The sequence below is a fragment of the Megalops cyprinoides genome, chromosome 23 (genome assembly GCF_013368585.1).
Source record: "Megalops cyprinoides isolate fMegCyp1 chromosome 23, fMegCyp1.pri, whole genome shotgun sequence".
NCBI classification, from domain to species: domain Eukaryota; kingdom Metazoa; phylum Chordata; class Actinopteri; order Elopiformes; family Megalopidae; genus Megalops; species Megalops cyprinoides.
The window spans coordinates 5,908,065-5,920,676 of record NC_050605.1 but is presented as its reverse complement, the minus strand read 5'-3'; the positions used below and the strand labels follow the sequence as shown (position 1 = coordinate 5,920,676).

General features: G+C 47.6%; 1 protein-coding gene across 1 annotated transcript in view; it reads right to left on the bottom strand.

Moving 5' to 3' along the window:
* Positions 1 to 8,864, bottom strand: part of uhrf1bp1l (UHRF1 binding protein 1-like) — a 42,619-nt gene extending 33,755 nt beyond the window's left edge. Inside the window, exon 1 of the mRNA XM_036517895.1 lies at positions 8,611 to 8,864. Within this exon, the coding sequence (XP_036373788.1) occupies positions 8,611 to 8,654 (44 nt within the window). The 5' untranslated portion in view covers positions 8,655 to 8,864. The remainder of the gene's footprint in view (positions 1 to 8,610) is intronic.
* Positions 8,865 to 12,612: the final 3,748 nt, after the last annotated feature.

Here is a 12,612-nt window from a genome sequence, read left to right as displayed (position 1 = left end):
ATGTCTGACAAAAACCCCGTTCACACAAGCATTAGTTTTCCTGAGGTCTCCAGGGTATTCACGATTTTAAGTCCTGTGTGAATTCGCCAGCCGGGAGAGTGTCCTCGTACCACCACAACTACTCCACTGGACATTTTACCAATTTTGTCAGTGCATCATGGAAAATTCCCCAGAGCTCTTTATTTCGTTTCTAGTTGTTTGGGAGGACTCTCTAAATAACATCCGTTTTAAAGCTGGTTACTTAGAAAATGGCTTCAAATCCACAGACAGAAGAAGCTGAGGCCAACACATAAAGTCAATGTAAACATTTTCCTATTTAAAAAGTGTTTTTAGCTATTCTGATTGACTTATCTTTATCAGCATCTACTGACTGCCAACTTTTCCCCCAAAATATAAGTTTGCATATTAACCCGAGTGTCAAAATAATGAAAACAGCACATCTAAACCCAAGACACCAAAGGAATGCCCTCATGGGTCAAACGCAAGTCCAGGTGTGGGAAGGTACAGAAGTTGGAATATCAGGTAGGATGCCCTGTGGATTTGGTGAAAACAACCAGGCTAAGCAAGCCTGTGACTGCACACGGGCCTGTCTCTCGAAGCTTTTCAGACCACATTTCAGTATACGGAACTTAACATTGACTCTCTAGATGCGGCGGCAAAATGCAGGTGATGTCACGGCGAGGGTGAGGCGAGAGTGTTCCCACGCCGAAGGCTGGATATCTGCCCCGTCCCCACAGCTGCTAGGAGGAGCACAGATTCAGGCCTTAATGGGAAACAGTCCAGACTGTGTGGTCATTAGGCATCAGTTCACAGCTGCTTCTAATCACTTCAGTTCAACTTTAAGCAGTTGATTCTACTTCCTCCTCTCACTTTTGGCTACTTCCCCCTACATGCTCTCCCTGCTATAGGGCACAGGAACTGCATACTCCACTGCCAACGGGTTTGTCAGGCACTGGAGCTGCACGTGTTTGTCAAGGGAGAATGGCTATACTTCTCACCATAAACACCATTTGCTGGAGCACATGTACTGTACCCTCCACTGTAATAAGGGTTTCTTACAATACAGGGACCGTACTCTCCACAGTAATCAGGGGTTTCTTACAATGCAGGGACCGTACTCTCCACAGTAATGAGGGATTTCTTACAATACAAGGATGGTACTCTCCTTGTAAACATCTTTTGTTATAATACAGGGACTGTACTCTCCACTGTAAACAGTATTTGTTACAGCACAGGGAGAGTACTCCCCATTGTGAACAGCATGTGTTACAGCAAAGCGACTATACTCTGCACCGTCCCCCAGAGTTCCAGAGAAACAAACAGGAAATCAAAATGGTTTCCAGTCAGGAGGAGGAGGAAGGCAGAGGCTGGGTTTCAACCCCCCAGCCACCCCCGGACTGAGCAGTCTCCTCCTCCTCAGAGTAACAGACAGCCTGCAGGCATACCCCCATCTGCTGTGGAACAGGAACCAGGCCACAGGAGAGGTCCTCTGGAGCACAGCGCGAGGAACCGCATAGTCATGCGAATAAAGATAAGCCGCTTGGCCTAAACAGAAGCCTATCAGCCACTGAAGCTGATACAAACACACCTGGAGCGCTTGGTGTTTATATTCCCCTGCAGTGACTGGTACACACTTCCAGCATATAGTGCTTATGCACTTGAAGTACCTGGTGTACACTTGGGAGAGGTCAGCATAAACACACTTACTGTGTGTGGTTTACATGTGACTGAGACACCCAGACTGAGACAGACGAACGGACACAACGAGGCAGAAAGAGACTCTGTCTGCATGTGCTCTCTGCTGCAGTCCCCTGGCTCCTCCAGGTCTTTATTACACTCATAAACAAGCCCGCTCTTCCCCCCTGAGGCACCCACAATGCACCGCTGCACACCAGACTGGTGCTCTCGCTGCAGACCAGACAAGGTTCTGTCCAATGGCGTGTAGAAGACTCCAAGTGCTTGTCACACAGGGGGAGGGAAAACGGTCTGGTTTGGGAAGGAGCATTAACGTCCTTCCTGAAATGTGACAGCACTTTCCGAGAAAGTAAAAAAAAAAAAAAAAAAAAAACACCTCGGGCAACGTTAGGCTCTAATTGAATTTACCTCACAGGAGGATCTTTTTTTTGGAACAGGCAGTGCATCACTTTGGCACGTTAATCTAAAAGCTAGCAGATCACAGACTTGAGGGGAAAATTGACCCTAAATAATGTCACACAGCAATGCATCCTGGTTGAAATTAAGGCCTCAGATAGGCATTGGTGCGTTACTATGAGACCTGGGCTACGCAAGCAACTTGCACATCTCGCTTTGTAGTTTAACCCTTTTCACCAACGATTCAGAGTCGTCCGGCTCTCGATCCAGTGAGAGCCATTAACACGCAAAAAGACAAGGACAAAACCAAGAAGCAGCACACACACACACACACACACACACACACACACACACACACACACACACACACAGAACAACGAGGCCTGAGGCACACAGCCAGCCACAAACAAAAGAAGTGAAACCAAGAACGGAACAACAAGAGGAGTTTCACAGAGGTGACCTCAACAGCCAAGCGCTGGGCCAGTCTCAAATTCGACTGGCCCCTGACCGGAACAGGCACTCTGACTCAGAGGAGGGTCCAGACCCTACGGGGAAGGCCTAAAACTCCGATGGCAGACGTGCCAGGCACCCGCTGGGGTCGGGCACCGGAGCAAAGCCGTGGCGGGCAGCGTCGCCCCGCATCAAGGTCGGCGCCCGCGCGCTTTGTTTTCGGTTAATCACTTCCCAGAAACGGTGGGGTGACGAAAACAGAGCCAGGCTCTCCGCTTCGGGTTCACCGCCCGGCTCCCCTGCGCTTTTGTTTGGGGTAAAGCGATGCAGGTTCTTTCACGCACCTGTCCTGGCACTGCGCTCGGAGGCTGCGTTACTCGCTCCCGGTACCCTGGGCTGGGAGAATAAAGCATTGTGGGTAACGCGCTCCATGTAGCTCTGGAACAGGTCCAGTCCGCTCCAGCTCGGCCCGGTGGCAGTAATGAGAGCGTCACACAAGCCTAGACCTGGTGAAATATTTATACGTGTCAGTTGAGCGGGGGCCCTCGATGCTATCAGGTGTCTGGAAACCCAAGTCACCTGCCGGTCTCTGCTGGGCAGGTGCAATCTCCCCGGGCCCCATTGTCTCTCCCTCCAATCATAACGGGCGATGAACCAGTCCCAGTGGGTCTCCTCCAACCAAAAGGAACTCTGGGACAGACCCTGAACCCCCACCCCGTGCAGCTGATTCTGCACACGCCACACTGCCTTCCCAGTGACAGCAGGCTCTAAATGGATGCTGCATGCACTCACCCTGTCCCCCAGCTGGTTATTCCTGCTTCAGAGGGGCCATTCAAAGCTGCGAGACCGTGACCACCAGGAAAAGACAATGAGACAATAGAGTAATACCCTCGGGCGCTCTCTGCGTGTGTGTGCGCGCGCGTGTGTGTGTATGTGTGCGTGGGGGGGGGGTCGTTTGAGATTCCACCACGAGTCAACTGCGGGCACGCTTACACCGCAACGAGTGCCTTGTCACTACAACCACTCACAGATACTAAAACAGTTCAAATCCACGCACCCCATCTCTACACATGCTGATGGACACTCCAGTATACCACTGAATACACTGTCACTATAAACTCAACAACCTCTTAGCGCCCTACCACTGCAGACTCAACCATACATCTACACTCCCTGCTACAGGGCACAGGAACTGCCACAAGGTTTTTATGTTTGTTAAGGTGTCAACTCGCTATGAACACAATTCTCCACTGTAACAGGGGTTTATTACAATACAAGGAGCCATGTACCAGGGGTATAGCACTCCACTAAGTGCACTACTAGTGCAGACTCAACCACACATCCCACATTCCCCTTAGTGCACTACTAGTGCGGCTCCCCAATACACCTACACTCCCCTCAGTGCCTTATCACAGATATTAATGAATACTCCTTAACTCCACTGAGTGGCCTATCTCTGCATTCCCACAGAGACAGCCTGTTTGCAGAATTTCTAGAATGTTGTAGTCTTATCAGCATTATTGGTTATCGTGCCGTGGTTTGACAGAATGTTGATCTTTTTCCGGTGTTTTCAGTAGAGGAAACAAACCAACTTAACACACAGCTTTTTAGAAATACTGCAGAAGAGACATGCACTACTCAGCTAATCTGACAAAGCAAGAAGAGTTCACTTATGAGGGAGGTTTATAGCCTCTCTTAAACAGAAGCAAAAAACAGAGGAAAACAGGTGTTGGTGTACTGCACCTACATCTGCTACCGGCCTACTATTTACATTTACATTTACATTTATTCATTTAGCAGACGCTTTTATCCAAAGCGACTTACATAGGTTACAGTTCTTTACAATGTTATCCATTTATACAGCTGGATATTTACTGAGGCAATTGTGGGTTAAGTACCTTGCCCAAGGGTACAACAGCAGTGTCCCAGCGGGGATCGAACCGGCAACCTTTCGGTTACGAGTCCTGCTCCTTAACCACCATGCTACACTGCCGCCTATTTAGCAAACACACACACACACACACAGACATGCATACACGTACACACCCCACTTCTCAGCTCCAGGAGACCACACTCATAACGCAGAACGGCCCATCTCCAGCTGGAGCTCTCCACTGGGACCGCACCTTTATACAACATTGATGTCCAATCAGAGGGGTGAAAAAATGCTAGAGAGCTCCCATAATCCCCCCTGTTACAGGGCCGATGAAAACACCATACACAGAGAGCGGCAGCAAAATGTCTGAGAGGGGGAGGATAAGCCAGCACAAAACCAAACTATGCCTCAAACCCATTACACATCACAATGGCATATTCGATTAGCAGACTTCCTTATCCTAAGTGACATGCATGTCTTATATTTTACACGCTATCCACTTACAGTATCCTGTCAGAGATTACTAAGGAAATTCAGGTTAAGTACCTTTCTTCAGGATTCGATGGCAGTGCCTTCGGCCTTCTGGTTACGGGCCAGTTTCCTGAACACCGCGCTACACAGCAAGCCCAAAATTCCCAGATTACAGCCTGGAACTGAGCTCAGCTGAACGTAAAGTGAAAGCAAATCACAATGACACGCCAGCCACCCCTCAAGCAGCTGTTGGGTCTGGGCACCGAAGGAAAGGGAAAAGAAATCCACAGCGGTCAACAGGCCAGAAAACATATTTAAACCTCAATGTGGGGGGGGGGGGGGGGGTAACCTCAGCTGAGGTCTGAGGCCAAAACGCAGGGGGTAGTTTCTCATGTGTGTCACTTCCTGCTATGGCGAGACGGCTCACCAAATGTTCCAGCGTCTTCCAAATACAGATTCATAGAGGCCACTTCAGGCTGAGCTGGCTCCGAAACTCCGCTGTGCCCATTGGCCCTCAACAGATGTAGCCTGGAGCTGTTTTCTACACATAGAACCTTCTTCAGCTACCAGCTCAGAATCTTTGTCCACTCAGCCAATCGAGGACTACCTGAGCTCTCACCTTAGGTCAGCTTTGTGGCATAAAGGCTACAGACGGCACTTTTGATGCCCGCTGTCCAAAAAGAGAAGAAAACAGCTGCTACACTGAATGATCGAAAACATCACATACACTCAGTCGTATCTGCAGTACCGTTACACTGACTCCCACTCATTCAGAAAGACCTTGCGCATCGTTTCCCTTCCATACTACTGACATTATGTGCGCCCGTGGACCGTGAAGCGACAACAAAGTTTGTTTGCTTAGCTTGTTAATTTCGCACGGGCTTGTGAATCTGACAGCAAAACGGCTGCTTCGCTGCCTTCCATCCACAGGGTGAGCAGGCTCAGAGCAGATTCAGGCCAGTCAGTCATGCGTGCCCTCTCTCGCGCACGTCACCCTATAAGAAATTGTAATTGGTTCCCCAAGCCTGGCAGGTCCAGCCACATTTTGAGGGGGGGGGGGGTCGTGCTGAGAGGGCCTAAGAGAGTGAGAATAAGAAAACTGAGGGGAGGTCCGGAGTTCTCTATACAGCCCCAGGGTCTAGTTGTGGCACTCGCAGTGGCTTCCTCCACACTTTGGCCTCCGTCCAAAGAGCTGCCCATACCCGAACCTCTCCGTAACGCGGAGAGACACGCCATCGTGAGTACGATACGCCACTCAGCGACGAGGCCGCCCTCGCGGGGGCAAGCTGCCAACGCGCCTCACCGCCAACGCCCGCCACGTTCCCGCAGACGGAGAGGAGGCGCCGCCGAATACCACCGACAAGCGTGGCTTCAGAATGCGAGCAGGAATACCCCCACCCCGTTCCGGACACCGTCGGCGTGAGCGGTCCGTCCTCCTGACGACGACACATCCCTCCGGTACAGTGCTTCTGCTGCCAACGCATTCTGCGAATGAGGACGTGGCCCACGGCGTGTTTATTCTGAGCAGCAACTGTAGCTCTGTTGCTACAATGTTGTAATGGTCAAGGAGAAGAAACTCATTCCAGGGCTACCTCTGTGCCACACACACACAAATAGGAAAGAGGATGAGAAAGAGAGAGGGGAGTAGATCTTGTAAACATTTCAACCAGTTTGAGCTGTTATCGTATTATCGTTCAAACGTAAGAGAGCGAGACCATACACTGGTAATATCTATTTATGCCCTTCCCTGACCTCTGGAAGAGTAGCCCTGGCACGCCTGAGGCCTCAGCCTAGGGAGAAGGGTCCCATTGGTTGCACAAGTCACATGATCAGTCAAGGGCCTGTGCTGCCCAAGCATCGCCCATGGCCCTGGCACAATAAATAGGCTTGGGTGTGCCAATGGGGAGGTGCTGAGGGACTTCATTCACACCGAGAGCAACAGGATCCTGTATGGACTCAACCATTCAGATCCCAAGAAGACACTGGACCCTACCATCTCACCAAGGACCAGAGGCAAGAACATGCTGGACCATACCACCTGACTGAGGACCAAAAGCAAGTACATACTGGACCCTACCATCTGACTGAGGACCAGAGGTAGAAATACTACTGATTCCCATCTGACAGATACAAAGGAACTGGTTTGGCACGTGCAGAGTACAGTGGGCCTCAGGGTGACAGACCACGATGGGTGTGGGCCATTTTATTGATTTATTGATTACCACCGCCGCTGATCACAACCAAATTTGGATAGTACACTAACGTTTCCCTGGAGCTACCATAAGGAGAAGCGCTGTCCATTTTAAAACAAACCCAACCAGTCAAACTTCGTTTCTAACGCTCTCATCACTCAACAAGTTCCTACAGCGACAATGCATTCTATAGCTGTGAGTCAGGCGTTCAATTACAAGCGCAAAACGGCAGTGTATTCAAAAAGCAGTTTGTTGAAATTATACTGCAAGTGATTTCTCAGGATCAATAAACGTGATTCATAACCGTAAGAGGGCAAATTCTTTCTCGGGCCTTAAGTGGCAGCTTTACCACATAAGCGGCCGTGGGCTCACCTAGCAACCGTCATATACCACTGTAATCTAGTAATGTTTCCGTGTTGCTAGAATGATCTCAAATCAAATGGGACATGGAATAATTCCATCGCATATTATCCAAAGAGGCATGCAGCAACAGCAATACATAAACATACAGGGCAACAAACAGATTCGATGAAAAACTTGTGAGGTGGGAGTCCAGTGCTCTCCCTAAACAACCTCCTTCCCCCGAGAATTAATAGTTTGGCATCCGCACGGTGAAATTCATACATTTTTCACTTTTAAGAATATGCCGGACATATGCAAGGCTTGCTGGGTAAATCGATCAGACTGCCAATGTCAGAGATCATCGGGTACCTTATGTGCTAAAATTATTCGCTCTGAGGAAAGATGCCACCCTTCTTTCAGGCCCTCGGTACAGCAGTCAGCTAGCTAGCTAAGCAGCTATGCCTTCGCTGCACTAACTCACCTCTAAAGCAAGACAGATATTGCACTTTGTCTCACCCGCTTATCTTTGGATTGGTGGCATAGGTAGCTGGAAGTCTGGTACTTTTCCAAGCAAGCTGTAAGGACCGTGCCAGCTGTCTGACCCACTCGGTCAGTCCATCCCACTCCACTTCTGGCAAATGTAGCCATCTGCCTAGCCAACTGTCAGATAGCTAGCTAGCCTTATCGAACTTGAAACAAGAAGTCACTGCTTAATGTAGCTACCTCCCCGTTTTGGACAAATGGCACACATACTTCCACTACAACAGCTAGACTAACAACTTTATCTGTTGGGGTGAAGCAGGGAATGTGGGAATATTCTGATATATGCTAAAACTGTTAGCTAGCTACTTAGCTATGATAAGGTCATGTAGTCTAGCTAACGTAATCCTGCAAGTTAGCTAATTAGGCAGCCAGCTAACGTTGGCTTGCTAACATCATTTAAGCACGAAGGGCAAACCGGCCTTCTCAATGCAGCGTAATTGAAGACAACGAATCAAATTATGCTCGGTGCGGTTCAGCGATCGTTTGGGGTTATATTATCTACACACGCGGAAATCAAGTGCTGCCTAACTGGCTGACTAGATGAATAACTGGTGGCTAAAAGGCAAATAGCCCTTTGTTTTACTAGCGTTACACTCAAGCGTTCCCATGACACAGAGACTGAGCTAACGATCGATAGCTACCGACCTGGATAGATGTTTGAGGATCTGTTTCTTGATCAGTCCGGCCATGACTGAATGAATTATTTATTCCCAGTTGCGGTTCAAATTCTCGAGATCGTGGAGGGTTTCATTTTAGAGGTTTGTAGCTCCTCTCTTCCAACGAAAAAAAAAAACGAACTGCCCTCCAAACCCCCCGAAACGCAGCAGAGCGGGTAATGACGGAATGACAGTCATAACCACTTTTTGGTAGAGTCCATCTTTACTGCAACATCACCTGGAGACGGGCCTGCGCTCGAGACGCGTCTTAGGGGCGGGGCCACGGGGCCGACGGCCTCCAAAACGAGGCTTGCGGGGCGGTACGTCACATAACGCTACGTCACTGGGTACGACGAAACCGACTACGTTACCGTTAAAACGACCTCTGAGCAGGTGCATTGGGAGAATGCAAAGAAAGTGCACGCTTAATATTCCACAATGCAAGAGAATGACATGAATACCCTGTTCTTCTGTTAACCCTTTCTGTCAAAATTCTCTCTACAAATTCGCCTTTTTACTAAAGTTTACGTTCTAGTGGTTACCTTGTGATGCCGTTGATCCATTTTAATGATTACCTTATGACTCCTGAAATGACAAGATAGCTACTGAAAACTAACATAAAGACTGTTCATAAAGGGACTTTCCCTACAAGTTACTTTACTCAAAGACAGTGAAGATAACAGCTTCCCTTTGTTTCAGAGATAAGCTGTATAATAACTATTTCGTAACTGTAGTACCAAAAAAAAATTCAGTTAGGCCTACCTTTCATTTGCATATCTAAAAATTGAACTTATCAAAACGCATAATTATTCATTCAAAAAAAAAAACTTTTGTAGGACAGCGCCCCCTGATGGAAACCATTTTGGTAATGTTTAGTAACCTAAAACTCCAGGAAGGCAGAAGCTACAGTACATACAACAGAAGAGAACGGGAGGTAACACCCTTACCATCGTAAATTTCACTTTCAGTCTTCTAAGTTGATGTTACATGACACATTCGATATACTTTTTTTTTTTTTTTTGCAAAAGTTGCTTCCAAGGCTTTGTGTGACATCAGAACTTTCTTCATGATTTTTCATAATGACTTATACCTCAAGCACAGTGCGGCGACCTCCTGGCGGCGCTGTGCGTGCAGGGTTGTGGGCGGGAAGGCTCGTCCCTGCTCCGCTCCGCCGAGCCGCACCGTCAGGGCAGTGTGAGGAGAAGACAAAAGGCAGCACGGCACAGTGCGGCATGAACTGGCACAGACACGGACTTGGGGCAGCTTAGCAGTGGCTCTTTATTTGGGGCACGGACAGCTAGGGAAACCACCAGAGGAGCTAGATAGTAATGTCTCCTTCCCACACAAACGCAACCTGCGCGCTGCAGGGCTCTTATACTGTTTGATCTTATACTGTGACTAGTATAAGATCTAGTGACTGAACTTGCTACTCAGTGATCTGACAGGTGGATCCTAGCTGAGGGGATCAGAATCACAGCCCATTTCCCCCACACAAGGTACAGCCAAGTCACAGCAGAGCTGCAACACAGATCAGTATCAGATCTGGATAAACTCAGAAAGAGTCAGAGGCAACAAAATGAAGACAAGTTGAAGCAGCGATGAGTGAGGATGTATCCAGTCACATGGATCAATGGATCAAGTTGTTTGCCGTCTTTTATGTCTTTACCTGGCAACTGGTGAGCAGAACAGTGAAAGTCTGTCAAGCCCTAATGTTATAAGATGACGTTTATAAAACCCTTGCAACTTACAAAGTGTCTTTTTTCTTTTTTGTATAAAAGGAGAGATTTCTGAATGTACAACTAAAGTGGTAAAAGATTCTTTTTCTTTTATGCATGTTATCTGTGGAATGGTGTGCTTTGTGCTGAATCATGCAGATTCTGATCAATTATATGAATCACTATATCACAAGGTATCACTATTATTGGCACGAGAGATCTGCTTGAAATGAGATGGGTGTTTTCTGCTGAGGAGTACTGAGACCTCTACAGGTCCTGTAGCACAGCAGACAGTATGATTTAAAGCATCTCAGTGATTTTTATATGCTAACTAGTGATTGGATCTACCAATAACCAGAGGGAAAGTCCTTAGTGACCATCATGAGGGCTACCTCATCAGCTTCATCTTCAGAAGAATGACGCATTGTCTTTGGAATTCCCATTATCCTCTTCTCTTATGCATAAGACAAAACGTTTCAAAAAGGAAATTCCACCTTGTCTTGTTTATTATTACTATGTGTTAGGAGACGGTTCTGTGGAACGGCACGGCGTTTGATCCGGAGGCAAACGATGTACACTTTTCAGGGTTTGGGCTAGGCCGCTTATCTCCAGTGAAGGGCAATCTTAATGCTTCAGCATACCAAGACATTTTGGACAATGCTATGCTACCAACTTTGTGGCAACAGTTTAGGGAAGGCCCTTTTCTATTCCAACATGACTGTGCCCCAGTGCACAAAGCAAGGACTATAAAGACATGGTTTGATGAGTTCGGTGTGGAAGAACTTGACTGGCCTGCACAGAGCCCTGACCTCAATCCCATTGAGCACCTTTGGGACGAACCGGAACGGAGATTGCGAGCCAGGCCTTCTCGTCCAACATCAGTGCCTGACCTCATAAATGCTCTACAGAATGAATGGGCACAAATCCCCACAGAAACACTCCAAAATCTTGTGGAAAGCCTTCCAAGAAGAGTGGAAGCTGTTATAGCTGCAAAAGGGGGACCAACTCCATATTAAAGTACATGTATTTGAATACAATATCAATGTGTATTAGAACACAAAGCAATGCCGCTACATCCGACCGGCGCCAAAAGGCGCCAATTCATAATTACCGCTACTTCCAGTCCAGGGAACGTGGGGTTCGTTATGACCATATATGGACTTCCCTTCCAGGGGGTTTCCTGGCCATCACATGTAAATGTACCTCCTGAAAACTGTATAAATGTGAACCATACATTGTACCTGACAAACTTCTGCTCCATGCTGATGTTCCCATGGCCAGCAGTGCAAATAAACCTTCCTGACTTTGCTATGAACATCAGATCTGCTTCTTTATCAGAACGAAACATGTTTTGGTATTTGGGACATTTACTAACAATTTGGCGATTTACTAACATATGCAATCCTACATTCTCTCAAAATATGAAAGACACATATCCCTGTGATATATCCTGTGACACCACAAAAGGCTGCTGGGAAGGCTGGTATGATAATATGTAGGCAACAGCAACAAATATGATCCCCAAATTTCAAATACTGGGTGTTTATTGACAGCACAAATATACAAATAACCTCCTCTGGAACCTACCTAACAGAGGTGTTCCCTGCCTAGACCTCTGGGCAGCTAAGCCACTTACCATAGCTATAACTCAGGGAACCAGCAAATCTTGTTGCTCTCCTATATATAGTGACACAACCAGGGGTGCTGTTGTGAGTGGGCTGTAATTTCAGCACCAGTATATATAAAGTGTGAGGCAGGAAACAAGCATAATATAATGAAATAACATCATATGAGCACACTGCCTTGCATTCTCATCGCAGGGACATAAACACCAAGCTGACGGCTTTGCTAAGACCAGACCGTTGGGAGCATTCAGCAGTGTGCTTGTGTTTTCTTACATTCCCATGTTGTTCAGCGCTACAGTTCCAAACTCTACAGCACATTGCTCACATGTCAAAGGGTCTCTGCTTTGTGGTTGGCTGTGTAAACACTTGAGATGATTTCAAGTTGGGACTTGCACAGCTTGAAGCAGCTCTCCTGGAGCATTTCTGCCTGGAGAGGACCGTGCACCGCTATATTCAACGTGAGGCTTCTGATTGGTTACTGTCCTGTCAGTCACACACATCTGTGCTTAAGGGCAGGTGAAGGAAGAAGAGGGTGAAATTTAACTTCTGTGATTGGATCATGGCTCAGAAAGGTTATCCTTTCAAGGGTAAGCAATGCCCCAAGGCTGAACCATGAATAACTTGCATATGACATACAGGTAGTAGGCTAAT